We start from the raw sequence: 24,735 nt of genomic DNA on the forward strand, positions 1-24,735 counted from the left end.
ACATGTGGAGGAACATTTTGTAACGTCAGTTGTGCTTCGGACCCCCACAACTGAATTAACTTGAATTTTGCGAGTGCGTAGAAAGAGTATTTGAAAAGAACACAATGAAAACTTGGTGAAGGTTGTGAACGTGTCTTCTGAAGTTGTGAATTATCCACTATTGTCATTTTCATCAATATAATGTTGATTTTGAATCCGAGCTCTAAACATGGAGTCAGACCTTTTTTTTTTTTTTTACTGTGCGTATGACATTAAAATGTAAGAATGTATGCTGTGTTCCGAAAACTCCCACAAAATCTGTCCCAGTACCTTTTATAAATTAATATTTCAGCCTTTACAGGGTGACTCACAGTGGCGCACACTCACCATATTTAGTGTGTTCTTTTTTCTCCATACTTAGAAATGCTACCTCTTTCAGTTTTCATAAAAAAAAAGAAATAGTGCTGTTTTAAGTAGCACAGTGGGTAATGATACAACCTTTTTTGAAAGAGAATGTGGTTCAAACACATATTACTGATAGCAGTATTAATATTTTTTCTGACATTGGCAAAACACTTAACACTTACTATGCTGTAAATTTAGTAAAGCTTAAAACATGGTCAGCATACCCTTTTTTCCCCCTGCTCTGCAAAATGTCACAAGCCTGCTCCGATACATACATATTCTTAAACAGAACTTTCAATCGTTGTGCCAGGCACTTCACAAAATAGAGGCTTTCTAGTAGGCTTTCACATTACTCTGGTCAGATGCACTGGCCTAGTTTTGGTTGACAGCGATGTCTACAAAAGATGGCTAATGACATACTGTCATTTAGAGTTATGTTTTTAAATTTTTATTGTTAAATTTTTTGGTGCAGTTTTGATTTTCTTACACCCTTGTTGTTTAGAGACTTTGCTATTGTATTTATTATATGGACAAAATCTATTTGTATTGATTCTATGGACAAAAATATTATTTATTTGTTTAGAAACTGGACGTAACTGAAAATGGATGTGAGTTGGTGGAAGTTGGTGTATTTACTGAATGGAACCCATATAAGTGGGTTTGGCTTCTTAACCATTGTTGTGCCTCTAATAATCATATTATTCTTGTACAACCCCATTTCCAAAAAAGTTGGAACACTGTGCAAAATGTAAATAAAAACAAAATGCATTGATGTGCAAATCATTTACACCCTATATTTAATTAAAAATACTACAAAGACAACAAATCAAATGTTGAAACTGAGAAATTTTGTTTTTTTTTGAAAATTATGTCTGTTAGGCATGTTTACCACTTGTGATTCATCACTTCTTCTTTTAACAACACTCTGTAAGCATTTGGGAACTGAAGAGACATTGCTGTAGTTTTAAAGGAGAAATGGATTCCCATACTTGTTTGATATAGGATTTCAGCTGCTCAACAATTCGGAGTCTCTTTTGTTGTATTTTTCATTTCATAATGTGCCAAATGCGCCAGTGGTGACAGGTCTGGACTGCAGGCAGGTCAGTTTAGCACCTGGACCCCTTTAATATGGAGCAATGCTGTTGTAATACATGCAGAATGTGGTTTTACATTGTCTTGCTGAAAAAAGCAAATCCTTCCCTGAAAAAAGACATCCTCTGAATGGCAGCAGGTTACCAAAACCTGTATATATCATTCAGGATTAATGGTGCCTTCACAGATGTGCATGTCACGCATACCATATGCACTAATGCCCCCCTATACAATCATGAATACTGACTTTTGAACTGTGCACTGATAACAAGCTTAGTGGTCTTTAGCCCAGAGGACAGAGCGTCCATGAAAGAATTCCAAAAAGAATTTCAAATGTTGGTTTGTCGGACCACAGGACACTTTTCCATTTCCCCTCAGTCCATTTTAAATGAGCCTGGGCCAGAGAAGGTGGTGATGTTTCTGGATCCTGCTTACATATGGTTTCTTCTTTGCATTTTAGAGTTTTAAGTTGCATTTGTTGATGCTGCGACAAATTGTTTTCACAAACATTGGTTATCAGAAGTGTTTCTGTGCCCATGCAGTGATTTTTTATACCCAGTCATGTTACTGACCTGTTGCCAGTCAACCACCAGATGTTTTTTTTTGCATTACACAACTTCACCAGCCTTTTGTTGCCCCTGTCCCAACTTTTTTGGAATGTGTGGCATCAAAATTCAAATTGGGCATGTATTTTTCAAAAACCAATAAAATGTATCAGTTTCAACATTTGATTTGTACTATTTTCAATTAAATGTAGGGTTTAAATGATTTGCACATCACTGCATTTTGTTTTTTATTTACATGTTGCAGTGTCCCAACTCTTTTGGAAATGGGGTTGTATGATTAACATAATATTAATAGTAAATGGGGTAACATTATTATTTTCACAGGCACAGAATTCACATAGATTTAATCACCAAATTTAAACTGTTTATACAGAACCATGTTTGCAATGTAGAAATAAAAGTAACACCACAAAGTATTATAGAAGTGATAACATCAACATTTAATGTACCACATTTTTGAAACACAAGAAATGAACAGTATTGACAGTAAACATGTGAAACACCTTGGCATCATCCTATGAAGGAATTACAGAAGCATTGTTAAATAATATTTGCTGCTGTACCACACCAGCAGGAAAAATGGGTGACGAGGCAGGATGTGTGCACAAGTTTTGTTTTTAAAGTCCAGATGAGGAAATAGGAATTGATGCCCAGGCAGAAATGAAAAACACAGGAATATGTAAATGAGCAAAACAAAAATTTGAATAAAATGTAAAACAAACATATCAAGAACGAATGTACAGACTGAATTAAGCTAATTGATACAAAGAACCCATTTGATATGTGAACAATATTACCTAAATTCCCATACTGGGGCTGACAAGGATTTTATATAAAGGCAGGTAAAATGCAGCTGAGACAGTCATTTCAAGGAGGCGCTACAGACTAGACACAGGTTAAAGAGATGATAGAAGGGTGGAGCTAGAATGGAACTGAGACAGAGCAGGGTGGAGACTGGAAAGGGCGGAGTCTGGCCACGGATACTGTGACATCCACTTTACCACAATGCAGTGGGCTGCAAATATGGTCTGTGAAACAAATATAAAAGCTGTTATCAAGCGTCAACTCACTGTCTTTCTCATTTTATCTCTACAAAAGAGAGTTTTGGAATTTTTCACATGGAACAAATATTCAGATTGAGCCCATTATGTATACTTTTCTGAATGAATATAATGGAAACACCCCTAATACTCAAAGTGCTATTTTCCATATAAATCTTATTAATTCTGATTCCTTTGAGCTTGAATTCCACTTTCTCTGTTTTAACTGTAACTGTTTGTCTTGTAGACTAGCTAACTGTAAACTCACCATGCACTCCTGTGAAACTCTGTGCTCTGCTCTGAAATCAACAAACTCACCCCTGAAAGAACTGGACCTCAGTTACACTGGCCTGCAGGACTCAGAAGGGAAGCTGCTCACTGCTGGATTGAAGAGTTCAAACTGTGTACTGGAGATACTCAGGTGAATTTTCTGAAAAATCCATTCCTGCATGAAAAATTTGAAAGTACAGTTAACTATGCACTAGAAATTCTCTTGTCATTTGTTAAAGGTGGATGTATGATTTTGGTAGAATTTAGCTAAAATACAGCCCCTCCCTTCAAAGTGTTCCCTATTAAGCCTTATCCCACAAGACACGTATGTATACTACATCGGCTAAAACGCCTGGCAGTAGTGCTTGAGTTGTAAAGGATTTTCAGAAATAAAATGATGACACAAGCAGACATTAACAAAGCTAATTAGGTAGCTGATGTCAGTGAACACAGAAGTGTGTTAACATTGGCTCATTGAGGATTGACTTCTCCTGAACCCAGAATCCATTCTTTTGCTGTAGATAAGCTAATATAACTAATTGATTAAAAACTTTAGCTACAGCACAGCACAGTACATCAGATCCACAGTTCAGAATATTTCTTCTGCCAATATTTCTTTCAACTTCTAACCAGCTTTTGCAGTGCGTCTTGTTAGAAAATAGGTTTGTAATTCCTCACTTGGGATTTTAAAGAGCATCTGGGGCAGCTACAGAGAACACATTAGTATTTCCTCTGAGCATACACCAATCAGCCATAACATTAAATCCACCTCGTTTTGACACTCATTGTCCATTTTATTAGCTCCACTTATCACACAGGTGCACTTTGTAGTTCTACAGTTTCTCTTCATAGTTTGTTAGCTCCCTTTTACCCTGTTCTTCAGTGGTCAGGACCCTCACAGGACAACCACAGAGCGGGTATTTCAGTGGTGCATCATTCTCAGCACTGCAGTGACATAGTGGTGGTGTGTTAGTGTGTGTTGTGCTGGTACGAGTGGATCAGACACAGCAGTGCTGCTGCAGTTTAGACACTGTACTCACCATCTGCTCTATTAGGCACTCCTACCTTGTTGGTCCACCTTGTAGATGTAAAGTCATTTACAGTAGCTCATCTGTTGCTGCACAGTTTGTGTTGGTCATCCTCTAGTCCTTCATCAGTGGTCACAGGACACAGCTGGCTGGATATTTTTGGTTGGTGGACTATTCTCAATCCAGCAATGACATTGAGGTGTTTAAAACTCCAGCAGCACTGCTGTGTCTGATTCACTCGTACCAGTGCAACACAAACTAACACGCCACCACCATGTCCGTGTCATTGCGTGTGATTTTATGCCCCATTTCAATATAAATTGGCTACTTCAAGCATAATCTGTTAAAAAAAAAAGACCAATTGTGACTAAATGTGAATCAGATGTATCATGGCATAATATCATATAATTAATGGTAAGGGTGTAATAAATACAGAGAAACAGCACTTAAGAGAATGTTTGGCAGCCATGTCAAAATGTCCATCACTAAAAAAGTGAAAGTTTGTAGCCATAATTCATTTTATAAAAGCATTCATTCAGAAGGCTAACATGGTCCCCCTGTCGTATGTTGCAGTTTTTAGTGAATCTTCTAATAATTCATTCAACTTAAAGCCTAAAACATTACAATAGCAAGTGCATTTCTGCCAAGCTGGCTGTTTAAAAAATAATGTGTTCTTGCATCCAGTATGTTCAGTATGATTTTTGACATTTTACTACATATATATGGAACTTGTGACTGTAAACAAACCTGCATTCATATTAGAAATGTGCTAGAATCTGGAATCCTCTGATGTATTCTCATAAGATGTAAAAATCATGTCAGTAGGGCATTTTAGGTTACTACTCTAACGCTGTTATTTCTTTCCACTAGCCTGTTTTTTATTTCAGTGTCCAGGTATTTCAGTTACCCAACAAAGGATGAGCTTCAAGCACATAAACATTGATATTGTCTTTTTGACTGTTGCTTTCAAAAAACAATATATAATTAAATAAATAAATAACAATACAAAAAATGTCTCATGAAAATCAAGCTTGTGAACATTTAGGATGTTCAATTTAGTCTGTAATTTATCTTGATGCAGCCACACTGCATCTCAATTTAACTGTGTGCAGCCCCAGTCACTAAGTTGCATTTGTTGATGCTACGACAAATTGTTTTCACAACCACAAGTTCTAACCACACTAACCACAAGTTCTTTATTCTATAAGGATGTAATTTAACTCCGGCTACAGAAATACAATTTCAGTATATCATATTTAAATGAAATAAAGTTTAAATTTGGTACAAGTACTGTATTCACTTGTCATGAATCCAGTGTTTTTCTGTTTACTGCGTTATTCATTTTTATATTATGCACATTAGTCAGTCTTTCAGGTAAAAATATATTAAAACATGAGTCATAGCACTGTATTTATCATATATGTTAATAAAACACTTCACAGTTTGAAGCACTACTTTAAAGGAAGAATGTTGAGGAATCTAGTAGAATGGAGAAGCATGGAAAAGATAAAGGCTTAAAAGGAAGAAAAAAGGCCTTTAAGCCAAAGACTTAAATGATTAATTCTGGAGGGTCATAGGTTTGGAGAGACATAATTCTGGGGTGGGTTCAGGGCCAACAGTCACAGCAGAGATAGTATTTATTGTTCTAAACTGTAGGCTTATAGATGTTTATGGACAGAATACTGGATATATCACACAAACCTCTGGAACATTGCTGCTAATACTGTGTTTACACTGTTTTACTACTTCAGTAACTGCTGTGTATATGTATGTTATCTGACTGCGTAACTTAAAGATCACAGCATGTTAAATATGTCTGCACCTTATTCCACAACCTCATGTCCAGAAATCTGTGCTCTGTCGGTGCTGCGCTGTCAAGTCTGTTCACTTTGTCTAATGTCTGTTTAATTTATCATATTTATTGTTTGTTTCTAGTTTAATTTTTTGTTTGCACACTTGTCTGCACGTTCACACTTTGTACTTTTTGTTCCTTGTTGCACCGTGTTGTTCCTGGAGGAACATAATTTCACTCCACTGTGTACTTGTACATAGATGGAATGACAATAAAAGCCTCTTGACTTGACTTGAGACACACACACACACACACACACACACACACACATATTTGCTTTGTTGCTCTTGTTGTTTTAACTGAGTTCTTGTACTAAGTCTAACAGTCTCTCAAGAAAGCATTCAAAAAAAATTCTTGAAAATTGTAGCTGCTTCCCCAAACCTGACCTATTGTGCTAATCTGTGCTCATTGTCGTTAGAGTGACTGTCACTCTAAGCAGAACTGAAATGATCAAACAATGCAGAGGTGATATCACAATTTCCCTTTCAAACGCAAATGACTAAAGCGTGTCATGCTGCAAGCTGCAGAAATAAGTGAACCTGGTTTTTAGTGAGGACAAACCATTCAAAAACACCTGTCTGATGAACTTCTGGAGGTTGAACTCATTGAGAAAGCAGATATTGGCCAATGGCTCTGTAAATATATTTTCAATATTACTGTCAGTTGGTTTGAGCAGTTTTTTGTTTGTTTGTTTTTTTGTGTTGTTTTTTACCAGTTTGCCTTGGGGCCAGCGCGGTCTCTTATTGAGTCACTGATTGAGTGACAGACTGATCCTCAGTCCGTGACACTCAATGTTACAACACACATGCATAAATACACATAATTAAATGAAGCAAACTCAGCATCCCTCAGTGTAGGACTAAAATAATAAATAATGGAAGAAATGTGAAGAACACATTAACTGAAACATGCAATGGGTAATTTCTCTCTTGATCAAATGATGGGGTCAGATTTAATTTGGATAAATTTACAGAATAGCTGTGGTCAAATGAATTGTGAACTTTTATCTTGATATAGTGTTTTTAAATGTATTAACCTAGAATATTTTTAGGATCAGTTTTTGAAAGTGTTTGTGTTTAGATAACACTGTGACCCAGAAGGGTAAACGGTTTAGAAAATGTGTATGTGTGTGTGTGTGATTAGAAAACAGTGATTTATGCGCTTATATAAAGTTTCACAAAGAAAGTTAAAAATATATGATTATGGAGGTGTTGTGCAGAGCACGATACAATTGTTTTTTTCTTTCAAACTGAAAATTGGAAGCTGTATTGCTAGTGTTATAAGAATATATGCTGGCAAATAGAGAACAAGTGGTTTTTGCTCTTATTTTTACACTCTCAACAAAAATTTAAAATGTGTGTGCATGTTGAAATTAACTTGAGAGTCTGTGTCATATTGTGCTAATAACAGTCCTAAAATCTGTCATTGTGTGAATTTAACACTCAATACTGACCTAGCTAAATCTGTCGTCATGGATTCATTCACAGCAGTAGATACAGCATACGAATAAATGTCAAACAAATCCACAAGAAGGCGGATTTTTTGGTCGGTTGGTGCATTCAGCACATAATGCCAGGTAGCTTATGGTGATCCAGCAAAAGTAGGCTTGTCAGTGTGATTTTTTAATTTATTTTTATTAGTAGTATTTACTTATTTATTTATTTATAATTTTTTTGCTTGTAAACCGATAATCTACAAGTCCATTGGAAAGCCATAGAAAACACAAATGAAAGCATTAATTCTACTGTAAACCACACCCTCAGTGCTATGTTTCCTGATGGAATAGGTGCCAATACATTTTTTAACCACAGCACTGCATAGTTAGTGTTTTATACAGTTTTATAAGTATCCTGCTTTAAAATAATCAGGAGTCATTAATGAGTTCACTTTAGAACAGGTAGGCAGTCTAGCTGTCCAGTACTGTGGCTCTCTAGGATTTGGCACCAGTGGCTGAAAGCATGACAAAAAATATGAACCAAACTGACAAGAAATTGGAATTCGGGGAAGTTGAAATATTAAATTAACTGACAAAGTAACAAGTTGTTTAGGATTAGTGAGCTGTTCCAGCTTTTTTATGTGAAAACATTTCTCTAAATAAGTTGCTATGTGTATATGCATGGTAACAAAGATGAAAGCATGAGTTAAACAGCTATAGTTGATTACAACATTAGCAACATTACTGAAGGAATATTATAAGCAAACATGACCCACTTTGTGAGAAAAGGAAACCTGCTGCTGGCTGACTTATTTATTTATTTATTTATTGCCTTTATTTCTCCTGCTGTCACTTATTGGAACCATCTTAGTAAGCTACAAATATGCACAGTGATTTGTATCTGTGTAGTCTAACATTATGATATAAACACTTTTTATGTAAGAAATGTATTCACTCTTTGCAGACTATCTTGGTGTAATATTGGGAGAAAGTCCTGTGAAAATCTGGGATCGGCTTTACAACTGGTAAACTCCTCCCTGAAAGAGCTGGACGTCAGCAACAATGACCTTCAGGATTCAGGAACAGAGCTGCTCTCTGCTGGACTGAAGAGTCCACACTGTAAACTGGAGATACTCAGGTGAGATTTCATTCTTGATATTCAGTGCTTCACTAGTACATCTTTTTACATCCAAAAGGTTTTTTTGCCTAGTGGGCAAGCGCTGTCTCTTATTTAGTCGCTGACTGAGTGACAGACTGATCCTCGGTCCTTATGCACATGCATAAGTGCGCCTAATTAAATGAAATGAAGTCAACATCTTTCAGTATAGGACTAAAACAAGAAATAATGAAATAAATGGGGAGAACACATTAATTGAAACATGTAATGGGTTATTTCTCTCTTGATCGAATGATGGGGCCAGATCTAATCTTGATAAATTTACAGAATAGCTAATTAATTGTGAAATTTCATCTTAATATGACATTTCTGAGATTTATTGACCTGTAATTGACCTGGGATTAGTTCTTTAGAGTTTTTGTCATTAGATAACAGTGATTTATGCATTCTATTAAGTTACAAAGCAAGTTAAAAATGTATGATTATGTAGGGGTTGTGTACAGAATAGTACAATTTTTATTCTTTTGAAATAAAAATTAAAGTTAGACCTATTGGGTAAGATGACTCCTATAAGTTTTTTCCCCCAAAATATGATTTAGCTATATCTTTATCATAAAGACACAAACTGTTTCACTGACATTTCCCTGGCTCTTCGTAGCAATAGTTTTACATACTAGTGATCATTAGCCAGAATTAGGCAACTTTTTTGCCATCTTGCTGGAGTTATGTTAAATGCAAAATAGGGTTGTTAAGATTTTGCCAAAGTAAAGCCAGGTTTTACCTAACAAAATCTGTCTTCATGGACTCATTCACAGCAGTAGATACATACATACACACACATTTTCTAAGCTGCTTGTCCTTCTGAGTTGCAGGGGGAGCTGGGGCCTATCCCAGCAGTCATTGAGCGGAAGGCAGGAGCAGTAGATACAGCATAACAATAATTTTTTAACAAATCCGCAAGAAGGCAGATGTTTTTGGTATTTTTGCTTCTCTTTTGTGATGCTAAAAGCATAGAGGATAACATATTCTTAGAAGCTAGAATATCACTGCTATCACAATGAGTGATTTATAATTTTACTGTTTTAATGGAAGGTAACTTGATTATTTGAAATATTTACTAAACATTCTGTATATTTTCATTATTACTATAAACATAAAATGATAGAACATTTCTGGCTAGTAAAATTTTGGCATCCGCCAAACAGTGATGGCAGGTCAAGCAGTCTGCACATAATGCCAGGCAGCTGGTGGTGATCCAGCAAAAGTAGGCTTGCCAGTCTGATTTACTTGTTTCCCAAGAATCTTTGAAAGTCCATTGAAAAGCTGTAGAAAACAGAAATGAAATCATTCACTGTACTGTAAAGCACACCCTCAGTGCTGTGTTTCATGATCCTGAAACTGGAGTACCTCTGCCCCTGGGTACTGAAGGATTTGGCACCAGTAGCTAAAACATGACAAAAATATGAACCAAACTGAAGAGAAACTGTAATTTAGAAGAAACTGTAATTCAGGGGGTTGAAATGTTCAATTTACTAACAAAGTAGCACATTATATTGGATTAGTGAGCTGTTCTAGTTTTTTGTGAAAAATATTTCTCTAAATAAGCTACTATGCTGCATATGCCTGGCAACAAAGATGAACACATGAGAAAACTAAGTTAAACAGCTATAGCTGATTATAGTGCCATTTTACTGAAGGAACATCATAAGCAAATTTGAGCCACTTTTTTATTTATTCATTTACTTCATTTGTTGACTTTATTTATGTTACTCTCATTTAAAGGAACCATCTTAGTAAGCCCCAAATATGCGTTGTCTAGCATGATATAAGTGCTTTTTTCTAATTTCTTTTCATATGTTTTCACTCTTGCAGACTATCTTCATGTAACATAGGGAAAAAGTCTTGTGAAAATCTAGGATCAACTTTACAACTGGTAAACTCCTTCCTGAAAGAACTAGACCTCAGCAACAATGACCTTCAGGATTCAGGAACAGAGCTGCTCTCTGCTGTACTGAAGAGTCCACACTGTAAACTGGAGATACTCAGGTGAGATTTCGTTCTAAAATCATAAGATCCAAGTGTACCAAAGTGAATCAGCAGGGAAAATCTCTGAAAGGTAAAATCACAAAGTTGAAATAGCCAAAGCAAAATTACAAGTAGCTTTCACAACATGACTATGTGTTGGAATATCGATCGAAGCTGGCAACACTCTGAAGTCTTGTGCTGAGATTAATAACTGACCAATACAACTACTAAAACAGAATGTTGTCGGTGACCTTTGCTCTTAACAGAACTGAGATTACTAAGTAACATTGAGATGGCATTACAATTTTCCTGTTTGAACACAAACCACTAAATTATGCCACATTAGCCAGTAAGCTGCAAACATAAGTGAACCCAGTACTGAGGGAGGACAAGCCGTTCAAGCCACCTTTTTAAAGAATCTCTTATAATTTTACTGTTTAAATAGAAGGTAACTTGACATACTTGAACCGTTAATGATAGACCATTTTTGGCTGGTAAAACTTCCACCAAACACTGAGGGCGGGTCAAGCACATAATCACATCTGTGAGGGGCCAGTGCCATTACAGGTCTGTGCCATTACAGGTGGAGTTGAAGTGGATGGGGCTGTAGGCCTCATCAAAAACACTACTTACACCTGTGTGGTGTGCTTGTGACGGGAGCTTCTCTTTTGTTTTGTTGTTTGTGTCCCGGGGAGTTTGTTTTGTTTTTGGGCCAGTTTTTTTTTAAGACATGCTTCAGTTTATTAGTTTATTTTGGCCCACAGTTTTTGTCCGTGAGGTTTTTCATTTATTCACTACTTCTCTTTTATTTGTCATGATGTTGAGACAGTCATGACAAATGTGGGGGCTCATCCGGGATCTGAACCTGGGACCTCTCGCACCCGAAGCGAGAATCATACCCCTAGACCTCACTTCTCACTTTGTGAGAAAAGGAAACACACTGCTGACTTGTATATCTTTCTGTCACTTAGTAGAACCATCTTAGTAAACTACAAATACGCAAGATAATTTGTATATGTGTTGTCTAATGTCATGATATAAATACTTTTTTACAGTGTGATATGTATTCACTCTTTGCAGACTGTCTTCATGTAATATTGGGAAAGAGTCTTGTGAAAAACTGGGATCAGCTTTACAACTGGTAAACTCCTCCCTGAAAGAGTTGGACCTTAGGAAAAATGACCTTCAAGATTCAGGAACAGAGCTGCTCTCTGCTGTACTGAAGAGTCCACTCTGTAAACTGGAGATACTCAGGTGATTTCATTCTTGATATTTTATGCTTCACCAGCACTTTACAACAAAAGGATGTTTTAGTGAACTTTAAGAACCATACAATATTCCGTGAGTACAAGAAAATTCCTAGATTATGAGATACAAGTGTATGTAAGTAGAACATGAGGGAACAACTAACGGAGGTGACATAGACAAAGCTAAATAATAGTATCCCTCCCAACATGACTATGTTTTGAAATATACATCAAACCTGGCTACAGTCACAAGTCTTGTGCTAAGATTAATAACTGACCAATGCAACTACTAAAACAAAATAAAGCATGGTGTATTTGAGATTTTCCCTGAACTTTTTATTTTGTTTCCATAGAGAACCAAATACATTCATAGTGTGAAGAGCATGCATTAGCTATACATGTCATTACATGTCAGTATTTAATTTAGAAATGTTTTCAGTTGCTGTATAAGGTGTCTTGGAATGTACGACTATTACAATAATGCTAATTTCCGTTACCACTCTTTATGAGATGTTAATGTTATGATTTCATGTTAATATCATGTCAATATTATAATAAGTAAGCAGTGGTCAACACACATATTATATTGCATCTCTAAAGGAACACGGAACATTTGAAATTTGTACAAAAATTCCAGTAATATAAATTTTCTTAGTAAGTAGTAGTTTTACAGTGACTACTTCAATAAAATATGCATAGAACAGCTGCTGCCATATTACGTTTCTGACAGCTGACAGAAACCTAATTCTTTGGCTGCAGTTCGTACTCACAGTCAGTGACATATCTAGGACTTCCAGAAGAGCTGGAGTAGTTTTTTCTTGCATCACTGGAGCCACCTATTGGGACTAAAATGTTTCAGTTGATTCTACTGTTACTGCCTGATTATGTTGGTTGAAATGTAAGGTATAAAGGCATAGATACATTTTTCTTACTACTTTCAGAAATTCTCCATTAAATATCTTATTCTCCAATAAGATATTTACTCTCCAGACTGTGTAATCTTGGGTGAATATCTGATTATTTAGCCCCAAAAAACAAAAAGAATACAGTAAAAATAAACCAATAAAGGTAAATAATAAAGACTAATAAAGTAGGAAGTTACATAGGATTAGTAAACTCTTGCGTCTTTATTATGTATTATAAAACATTCTCTAATAAGCTTCTTAATCCCATATGCATGTTAACAAAGACAAAAGCATGAGTTAACCAACTGTTGCTGATTACAGTTCCTCTTTTATTATAAGCAACATTGAACCACTTTTTGAGAAAAGAAACACACTGTTGACTTATTTTTCATCTTCTCACTTAGTTGAATCATCCTAGTAAGCTAAAAATATGCAGTCAGTTTCCTTTGACTGTTTTGTGTGATACTGCATGTATTCTCCCCTTGCAGACTAGATTCCTGTAATCTTGGGGAAAAATCTTGTGAAAATCTGGGATCAGTATTACAACTGGTAAACTCTTCCCTGAAAGAGCTGGACCTCAGTAACAATGACCTTCAGGATTCAGGTGCAGAGCTGCTCTCTGCTGGACTGAAGAGTCCACACTGTAAACTGGAGATACTCAGGTGAGATTTCTGTAAATTCATTCTTGATACGCAATGCTATATACATATATACAATATATACAAAATACATGAGCAAATATGTGCTTTCGTAAAATATTCTGTTCATAAAAGAAAATCCCTATATTGATAGATATAGATATATTGATAACAGTGTACCTCATTTGGGGTGTAACACATTACTAGTGTCTGTTTTTGTACAATTTTGAGCAAAAATCAGAGATGCTTCATTTATTTCATTTTCAGTCAAAATAATCATGAAGTACAAGTAATGAATTTTTTAGGAGCTATTTCTAAGGAGATTAGATGTAAGATTATCCATTTGTGTAGTAAAGTTGAAAGTGAATGGAAAATTATTCAAAAACAAGAAATTCCTAAACTGAGTGACATTCAAAATCTGGTCCAAAGATGAGCTTGCACTGCCACCTCCTCAGACCTGCCCAACTGAGGATGAAAAACTGTATTTTATAAAATTCAGGCACTCACATAAAGACATGTCCATTTACTCACAGGGCAATTTTGTGGACAAATATACAAAGGGATGCTTGAAATTCCTATTTTAATCATTTTGTTCCAGGCATGCAGTCCTGCATGCTAATGACCACACACTTCAACTGAATCCTGTATTAATGCACCAGTTTATTAAAACCCACAACCCACAAACATGTTTCCAATATGATTTGATGTTTTTTTTTTCTTTTTTAGTGACATTCAACTAGTAGTGTTTGTGGTTATTTATTTATTTTCTGTTGAATTTACTTCAGGCTGTAGAGCATTTTGAGCTGTTCCACTTAGTAGTGATAATTAATAGGCTAATAATAATAACAAGAAAAAATAAAATAAGAATGTAAAACTAAACAAATATAATAATAACAATAATAATAATAATACCAACAATAATAATAATAATAGCAAAACAGCAATCATTGTAATGATTATTATTATTGTTGTTGTTGTTGTTTTTGTTTATAATTGCAATTATTATTATTGCCATTTTAATAGTCATTATTGTTTTAGCTGTTGATCTGGTTGCTGCAGCACACTTAACCACACTTTTTGATAATGTATTCAGTCTAATTCCGCCCCTGTTTGCAATTGCACTGCTCTGTGCTCCTTAAGAGCCTCTTGACAGGTACATATCCTTTCAGACTCATAGCGCTGAGTTGTCTTCTCATAGTGGAAGGATGGACAGGATGTTTTCAGATCTGAAGCTTTCTGTTTTGTGTTCTGTTTATCTGATGGGGACAGTTCCAGTGGTCTGTCAGGTCTGTAGTTCCAGTGGTCTATCAGGTTGTTAGGATTTTAATTTTCTCTGGATCTTTAAATCATTTTTTGAACTCTAGTTTTGGAAACTCTGGATTTTTCACTTATTCTTTTGACTTTCTGCTTCTTTATGCAAATGAATTATTTTATATCTAATCTCCTCCAGATATGGTAGTTACTTGTGTATATATTTATTTGAATGGTAACAATTAAAAAATGTGTATTTTTTTATAAACATATTTGTATGTTTGTATGTATGTATATGTGTTACATCACTGTTGTTTTGTTCCTGGCACCCACTTTGGTCACATAGGCTCTAACCCTGCTTAAATTATTAAAAACTATTGACAAACAATAAAAATTCATCAGCTTTATGAAAACTTCCAAAAATAAATAAAAAAATAAATAAAACATTCTCCCTTGTTATCAGCTATAAATACTAACTGAGGATGTCTTTTCTTTATTTTGAGATCTACCAGAATTGCATTTTTTTATATATATTTTTTTGTTTGTTTAAATTCTTTTTTGAAATGTTTTATGTAAATGTTGTTATTTTATCTGGCAGACATCAATGTCTTCATGTGTAATACACAGAAATTTGTGTTTTCTGCTTTTGTAAAATATGAAATGTGCCACAACTTTTGCACAGGCAACATTTTATGATAAATTCAGCAGATGAGCAGTAATTATGAATTAAAAATTGCAGAAGCATGTTTGCTGAAGAGGATGTGTGTTTACTTACTGTAATTTGACCAGGGGTGCCCAAAGTTTTGCATACAACTTTGAATGCCACATGTCTCATTTTGTCTGTCTCCCTCTTCTTCCCTCTTCTCTGCAGACTGTCTTACTGTTTAATTGCAGAGGAAGGCTGTTCTTCTCTGGCTTCAGCTCTGAGTTTAAACCCCTCACACCTGAAAGAACTGGATCTGACCTACAACCACCCAGGAGAGTCAGCAGTGAAGCTGCTCTCTGCTAGACTGGACGATCCACACTGTAGACTGGACACACTCAGGTACTGACAGCTCAGGACAGCTTTCTGTGTGTGTGTGTGTGTGTGTGTGTGTGTTGGAGTCTGTTATTATTATTGTTGTTGTTGTTGTTGTTATTATTATTATTATTGTTATTATTATAAGATGGAACAACATCCTAGGATAGTATGGACATGCATTGGGTTGTGAAAACTCTCGAAAAGATTTTCCAGCTGCAAAAATGTTAGAACAATAATAAAGAACCCAAACCAAGTCAGCTCTTTTTCCTGAATATGTACCACTAGACACATGGAGAGCTTCTGTTCTCGAACAGTATGCATGTTGAATAGAGCTTCTCCATAAACACTTTCATATTCTAAAAAGAAACCATTTGCATTGACACAGGCCTTATCTGCTCAGCACTATCCTAGTTTGTATTTGCTTTATATATATGATATTGTCGTATTTACGCAGTTTGTTGTTACAGGTGTAATAATACAATGCAATATACCTGATTAATGGCCATGAAGTTTATATCCTGTTTCCTGCCTTATTAAGTTTATATCCTGTGTTCTGATTGAAGCACTGGAATACTTCCTGTCTGTGTGTGTATATGTGTGTACAAAAATGTGCGAGTATTTCAGTGTAGCTGTCTTGATTGTGTGAATTCAAACACAGACTTCTTAAAATATTCTCTGTATTGTAATATCAGGACTATAATATTTAATAAGAGTAGAACAGCAGTTACTGTCCTGTATTTAATACAAATATAGTAAAATGGGAGCAGTGCTAAAAGTAGAACTACATAATTTACTGCAGTTTTTTAATACTAAAGTAATTGCATCCATTTTCCTCATTTACTTCACAAATAAAACAAATGCACTAATACTGCAGTACTAAATTTTACAGTAGTATACTACTGCTGTCAGACCCCCACACAACTCAGATGCTTGCAGACCAATCTAATGCAAAAAGGTTTTATTAGAAAAAGAGGCACCCAAAATTAAGGTCAGACAGTCCAAAGTCAGAAGCCAAACAGTGAAAACAGTAACCATAAGGGCAGTTTGAAAAGCAAAGTCCTTAAACCAGAAAATGAGGTCAAACCAGAAATGCAAACTATACTATGATACAGGCTTATATACTAAACTAACAGGTTACATGAACATGGAACAGATGAAGTTAATCAGTAGTCAGTTGACCCCGAACAATGGAGAGTCATGTGTCATCTTCTGAGAGATGGAGCCCACAAAATTGGATAAAGCAAAAATTCAGTTTGAAGTAATGCAGTACAAGTATAGTAGTATCACACTGCTCCTACACTTCTGTATAAAGTTGTTGTTGTTCTATTACTATGTATTACTGCATTACTTCAAACTGCATTTTTTTAAATTGTTTTATTATTGCACCAGCCAATCACCATGACCCTCTAAATTCACTAATTTGCAGCAGGCAGCAAAAAACAAGGTGAAACTAAACTTTGTGTGTGCTGCATCTGTTACTGTTCATGCACAATATAAAAGGCTACATTGATCAACATACTAGGGTTTGAATACATCACTCTGTACTGGCTGCATTATAAGGATGCTCTGTACGTTGTGGGAAGATTCAGCAGATTTCCTGAACAGGTAGATGTTTGGTGATGTGCAGTGAATGTGGCTTTTGTGCTGATTCTCTCTTGAATAACATGTGGCCCTTGAGCTTTTTTCTTGTGGGTTTTGAATACTATGGAAGCTCTGAATGGTAAGATGAAAAAAAAAATAAATAAAGTGAGTTCCTGAGTTTAACATCTACTTTTCCTCACCAAAAAAAATGCCTAAACAAAATTAATTGTACAAGTGTTGCTAGAAATGTTTTTTGACATTTTTAAATGTGTTGACATGTCCTACAGGAAGAATAAATTTAATAAATAAAATAAAAACAGACTCAGTAACGCACTTTAATTTTTTTTTATCCTTTAGGCCCCCCATAGAATACACTACACTGTGAGCATAAGATATATTACTCTGGTCCATCTAATCTGGATGAATTGTTGGGTGCCATTAGCCAGTATGACTAAATGCAATTGCTGACACTTTATTCCCAAACAATGTGGCTTTATACTGTTGTTACCAGCTGGCTGTATATGACAGCTCCCTGTATCATAAATGCCAGTGATTTGAGTAACTTTTATTTATATTGTGAATTTATTAGAGTTTGTTTACAATTATTTCAGTACTAGCTAGTAGGTGTGCTAGATGTGCTAAATTAACAAATTCATTTCTCCACATCAGCTGAGTGTGAATAACTAATTTTAGCTCTTTATATCATCAATGTATGTCACTCCCTAAACAAATATGACAGAAAAGTGAAACCAAAATGTGAAGCACACCACAGAGCTCAAACCCACGGCCTAGTTTTCATACATTAATGACAACAGAGAAAGAATCAGAATCAGAATCAAGCTTTATTGACCAGGTATGCTTACACATACAAGGAATTCAGTTTTGGTTACAGGAGCTCACAGTGCACAGAAAATAAAATTAAAAATAAAACACAGTAAATAAAATAAAATAAAATAAATAATGGATAAAATAAAATAATGAAAGATGGGTTCATATTGATTGATCCAAGTTCTTATGACACTAAAAGGAGAATGCCGTATGTGGGATGTAGGAGTATCACATCACTGACATAACAAGCCAGCTAACATTCACTGTTCATACTAAACTGATGTTGCAAGCTAGCATAACATTAGCTACCAGTTAACTGAAAATTTTCTGTGAATTGCTAACAGTTGTGTTGACAGAAACCAGATGTTTTAAACGTTTAATATCTCTAAGAGCTATTTCACAAAAAGCTCTTACACATGAAATAGTTAAGAATGTATCACCTGATGGAACACTGGTTTACAAAAGTTTTGCAAGGTTTTTGCCTACAAAGTATTTTTAATAATACATTTAGTGGACAAATATATATATGAGTTGTATATGAGATGTTGTAAAGTAAAATAGTCTCCAAAGAAAACATTTTCATATTTCCAACTATTTTACCATCGTCAGTATTACATATAAACATTATGAAGGCGTGTAGGCGCACTGGTCATTTTACATTGTGAATAAACTGACTATTTATGTTGTTGACATTGTGAATCCCTGGTTCCTGTCACTACCTTTGTAAGGATATCGCTAAGTTTGACTACAGTGAACCATTTTACATCAACCACTCTGACTGAATTATGCAGAAATGTAGAAGAATCAGTGGAATTCCCCTTTCAAGCCAGCAGAGAGGTCATGTTGATGGAGGTGTGGAATGCAGTTAAAAGACTGGGTTTGTACAGCATGAGTTAGTTTAATTTTCTGATTTAATATATCAGAACAGTAACCTCCTCTTATCGAGTTCCACTGTAGCACAAACTGTAGTCACACCATGTCTGTACTTCAGCCTCAAGTCTCTACTCTCTACACCCAAACTCATTCTACAGAAAACCAAGCTGTTCATAAATCTCCTACATTCTGCATTTTTCAGTTATTTTCTGTGTTACTGCTGCATCAATTATATGAAAAACACTAACTGATAATAAGAACATAATGCTAGTTTCTGATAGCACCTCTGTGTGATTCTAGTAGCATGCTAGCACAAAGCTAACAACAATTCACATGAACATTCACCTTCAGTTCATCTTCTGAAAGCCTAATCACTGGATGACCTAGCTTGTCTGTATCTGCCGGGATACCACAGAGAAACAAATTCTGATTGGATCATTTTCCATTGAGCGTTTTCAGATTTTGACCCACTTTTTTCCAACCAAAAACTCAAAAATGAAATAAAAAAATGTATTATTACTGTCCTTACATTGTTTAAATACAAGCTTATGGACTGTATTAAATTTAAAAGAACTAAAAATATTTATACATATACATATATACAAATAGATATATTTATTTATTTCACAGAAATCCTGTGGGTTCCTCACTGATTAAACATTGTCTAATGAATTTTACAGCACAGTCATCTGTTTAATAATGTAGACTGGATGTAAATCACATCCAGTGTCAAGTCCTGCTAATGCTAAGTACGGCTGCCAAGTCAGAGCCAAAGCCAGAGGTAATGTCTTTCTTCTGGCTTTGGCTCTGACTTGGTTAAACTGAAGTGACGTGAATCACTAGGGGGAGTGAGAGGGTGGGCTGCAGAGTGCAGACCTGCCAGTCTCTATGCATTTTGTGTAGCAGGTACGCATTTTGACATCAAAGTACGCTGGTATGATTTGGCACTATAAACTACACAAAAAGCTGGTGATGCCTGTAATGCCTGTAATGCCTTCATTTGTGCCTAACAGTTTGTAATTTCTGAGCTTGCTTGCTCACCAGGCATTTAAACTGGCAAAGCAACATTAAGTTAAATTGTCTGTGTGTCTCTTTTCATAGTAACCTACTATGTAGCCTAGACCTAACCTGCTAATCAAGGCCACAGTCCTGTATGATGGCTCTGCCATGGCCTAACCCACTAGCAACAAGCTAACATGCTAGTTGTAAGCTAACATGCAAGATATGAAATAACTTGCTAGCCATGACCTTCTAACATGAGCTGACTCAGTAGCCATCACCAAACAATTTGTTTGGTCAATAATAATTTTCATGTATATACATTAAAATGATTATTGTATTATTATTTAAACCACACACATGTACAAAGCTAAAACTATCTAAATCAGTAACACTATCGTCTGTAATTATAAGTCTGCACAGAGCAACATGGTGGGTGGTGCTAATAAACTTTAAACTCACTGAAAGTAAACAGATAATGGGAGACAGATGTGTATTTCTGTGTTCAGTGATCAATATTAACCAATGATAATTGTTGCAGAGTTTGTCTGAAAAACTTCCTGTGGTAGTAGGCAGACATCCGCATGTGGAACTGTCATGTTGGTGGTCCTGCTAACTAAAATTCTGCGGTGATTCTACACAAGGCAGTAGAAAAACCATAGAATGGAAGAAGTTAGTTAAAAGGGCTACTTATACATAAACACAGTTTAAAATAAAAACTTAAGTCTACTGCCAACAATAAAATTCAAAACAGCTATTTTTCACCATAAAATGCTCCTGTGGAAATAGAAGCAGTACAACTGCAGTACTAAAAAGTTTTTAATAGTGTAGTGATATTGTTCTGTCTCCGTTTACTGCATTTGTCTTGCAGCATTACGAACTGCAGTACTGTAGTTGCACCATGTCCGCTTTGCTGCATTTGTACTGAAATTGCACTATTACACTATTAATACTGTATACTGTACTACTGTTTTGATACTCCAGCAATACTGCATATTTAATAGGAGCAACATCTCAAACAGATATTAAAATATAGTGATATCTAAACTTGTTTGGTGGGAAATGGTTGATTGTAGAGACAGTGGTGGTGATAGGAACCAGGGATCACCATGATTACAACACAAACACAGCCATTTATTTACTAGCCAAAACCACCAGTGAACCATTTCTGAGTTTTATATGGAATGTTGATGATGGTAAAATAGTGGAAAAACTGAAAAATAAAGATTTTTGTTTGGAAACTATTTTAAACCACCATTAAAAATATGTTTTAGGCCAAGACCTTCTCAAATTTGTCATAAAACAGTGTCTCAGTCATCAGGCAGTAAATTCTTAACCATTTCATGTAATAACTTTATGTGACGAAGCTTTTAGAGGTGGATGTCTGGTTCCTATCACCACCACTGTGAACAATTTTGAAGTTTCTCTAGAACAGAGCATTTCACACCAAACCACTCTGAATTACTGTTACTTACACCATAACTATTTAACAGTGGAATTCTCCTGTAATACACTGTCTAAAGGCAAAACCGTGTTTAACAATCAGCTTGACAGACAGCTAATAGGTTTCTACAACAACCCAGCTGGCATTTCAATGTTTATTCATGGTTGAATCAACGTCACAGATAGAGATGAAACGGTTACCGGTTTCACGATAAACCGCGGTAAAATTAATGACGGTTAGTAGTACCGTTTGAACTTTAAAGTATCGTTAAAACCGCAGTCGATTACTACGGTGTGAAAAACTCGCTGTACAGAGTCAAACAAAGGCAGAATCATCTCTCAGACGCAGCTCTGTGTGTGTAGAGGGGTAGGGAGAGAGAGAGAGAGAGGGAGAGGGAGAGAAGGGAGAACAGGGCGGAATGTAGTGACAGAGATTCGGAGATATTTCAGCCTTCTAAGAAGACCAAGTCTGACGTTTGGTCATATTTTGGGTTTTATAAGGATGCAGAAGGAAAGTTAATTGAAGATGACCACTCTGTCTGCAGAGCAGGCCGAAAGAAAATAGCGGCGAAAGGGGGCAACACATCAAACCTTACAAGTCATCTTCGCGACCACCACCTGCTACTTTTTAGAGAATGCAAGGTTAACTTTAACGGAGAAGTCTGTGGGGACTTCGAAATAGAAGAAATGTCATGGTTTGTGTGGTTTAACTTATGCTTATGGTTCGTTAATAATATAAAATGAAGCTTTTGGCGTCAAAAAAAAAAAAAATTGGTGAAAAAACAATCGGTGAATCAACTGTGAATCGAAACTAAAGCTTTTAACACGTTTCTGTGGAGCAGAGTCTCCAAAATGAGCTCTGAGTTAAGTCACACAAGCTCTGGAACGAGACGCTGCAGAAGTTCAATCTGCACAGCTCCCCTTTCTCGTCTCACTTGCAGTGTTTACTTTCTGAGAGGAGAGTAACACTGTCTCAAATCATTCAATGTCCCCTACATAGTGCGCTACTTTTCAAACAAACACGATCATCATTAACAAGCAGTTGAGTTTTAAATAGGGAATTTGTAACCTGTTGTTAACGTTGATTATAAATGACTTAGTCAAACATTTCACGCACTCTTTGGGTGAAGGATTTGCTATTTCATGATCCACTAAGTGCACTACATAGGGAAGATAGCGTGCTTTGAGACGGGACCTCGCGCGAGTACATGCTGTGTGCTGCTTTTAGGAAAAGCAGAGTTTCAGAGATTAAACTTCAGGAGTGTTTCTGCCGCAGTTTAGATGTATGTTAATTTTAAGTTATGTTTCAGTTTTAAATGCTTTTAGAGAAGCAGCTCTACACTGTCTGCAGCTCACAGCACGGTCACGCAATTCCTCTGTGATTTTGGCTGTTTTTCCTGGTGCACTGTATTGATTAGGGGTTCAGCGCCACAACGGCACAATAATGCTGCAGTTGCAGTTAGGACAGAAATCCCCCGAGTGCAACACCGATAATCGTGATCATTTTGGTCAAGATAATCGTGATATGAAATTTTAATATTGTTTCATCTCTAGTCACAGATCATGGTTGAAACAATGTTGGATTATATTTCGATTTTGAAAGATGAATCAATGTTGATATCGCGTCGTTGTTTCAACGTCTTACCTTTTAACATTGAGTCTCCCAGATAGCAAAAATCAGTCGGGCCACATCTAGGCTGAATACTGCATACTGAATACCGAGACTTTGGTTTGTATCTCGGCCCAATTCTGGCCTAAATGCTCGGCTCACATCCAGATACGTTGTGCTATTAACACTCCCAGCTAGCAAAATATACTCTATTTAGTTCCATACAGTTTCTGCGTAAATCTGAATCTCTATAACTACATGCACCTCAACCAAAAGCACAGCATTTGCTAAGATGTAGATTAACATTCACTTCTATTCTGAAATACCATAACAGAATCCAGACAACAATAAAAAGAAAACCAATTGACCCAAATCCCCAATGAATACAGTAAAGCACAGGTGAACACAGCTGAACAATCAATTGTCTGACACAGTTTTAATGTGCGTCATCTGTTAAGCTAGTATGCACTGTATCATGCCTTGTAACACATTCTTAAAGCTCACCTGTTTTCACCTGTATGCATGCATGAATTTCAGTGACACTAGAAATCATTTGGAAACAACTGCTTTAATTGTCTTACATAAATATACAGTACATGCCTACAACACTAACAAAATGGAACAGTCAGTGCATAAAGGTAAACAGTTAACATACCAATAAACAGGTGTCAAAGAAAAATACACATGAAACTGAAATGTGCAGCGCACACACACAGCCACTTTATCATTTACTGCTACCTTGTATTCATTCATTTTCCATTTAATCAGGTTCACCAATATAGGTGCACTTTGTAGTTCTACAGTTACAGACTGTAGTCCATCTGTTTCTCTGCATACTTTGTTAGCCCCCTTTTACCCTGTTCTTCAGTGGTCAGGACCCCCATGGACCCCCACAGAGCATGTACTATTTGGGTGGTGGATCATTCTCAGCACTGCTGTAACACTGATGTGGTGGTGGTGTGTTAGTGTGTGTTGCGCTGGTCTGAGTGGATCAGACACAGCAGTGCTGCTGGAGTTTTTAAACACCTCAGTGTCACTGCTGGACTGAGAATAGTCCACCAACCAAAAATATCCAGCCAACAGCGTCCTGTGGGCAGCGTCCTGTGACCACTGATGAAGGACTAGAGGATGACCAACACAAACAGATGAGCTATCGTCTCTGACTTTACATCTACAAGGTGGACTGACAAGGTAGGAGTGTCTAATAGAGTGGACAGTGAGTGGACACAGTGTTTAAAAACTCCAGCAGCACTGCTGTGTCTGATCCATTCAGACCAGCACAACACACACTAACACACCACCACCACGTCAGTGTTACTGCAGTGCTGAGAAAGATCCACCACCCAAATAGTACATGTTTTGGGGGGGTCCTGTGGGGTCTTGACCATTGAAGAACAGGGTAAAAGGGTAAACAAATTATGCAGAGAAACAGATGGACTACAATCTCTAATACAATCTCTACAGTCACATGGTTCGAATGACATGCAAATTCCAGATGGAGGGCAGGAAGTGTAAAGTGGAAAACAAGATG

At 36.2% G+C, this 24,735-nt stretch overlaps 1 protein-coding gene across 7 annotated transcripts in view; it reads left to right on the top strand.

Annotated features, from left to right (window-relative positions):
* Positions 1 to 24,735, top strand: part of LOC118802340 (NACHT, LRR and PYD domains-containing protein 12-like) — a 69,590-nt gene that overhangs the window by 19,968 nt on the left and 24,887 nt on the right. For 4 of the 7 annotated variants that reach the window (XM_036562860.1, XM_036562861.1, XM_036562864.1 and 1 more), the window contains 6 exons: positions 3,330 to 3,503; positions 8,632 to 8,805; positions 10,657 to 10,830; positions 11,890 to 12,063; positions 13,450 to 13,623; positions 15,722 to 15,895. In XM_036562860.1, coding sequence (XP_036418753.1) covers positions 3,330 to 3,503; positions 8,632 to 8,805; positions 10,657 to 10,830; positions 11,890 to 12,063; positions 13,450 to 13,623; positions 15,722 to 15,895 — 1,044 coding nt within the window. The remainder of the gene's footprint in view (positions 1 to 3,329; positions 3,504 to 8,631; positions 8,806 to 10,656; positions 10,831 to 11,889; positions 12,064 to 13,449; positions 13,624 to 15,721; positions 15,896 to 24,735) is intronic. The other 3 variants (XM_036562862.1, XM_036562863.1, XM_036562866.1) reach the window with 3 other exon arrangements.

Source organism: Colossoma macropomum, unplaced genomic scaffold (genome assembly GCF_904425465.1).
Source record: "Colossoma macropomum unplaced genomic scaffold, Colossoma_macropomum, whole genome shotgun sequence".
Taxonomy (NCBI): domain Eukaryota; kingdom Metazoa; phylum Chordata; class Actinopteri; order Characiformes; family Serrasalmidae; genus Colossoma; species Colossoma macropomum.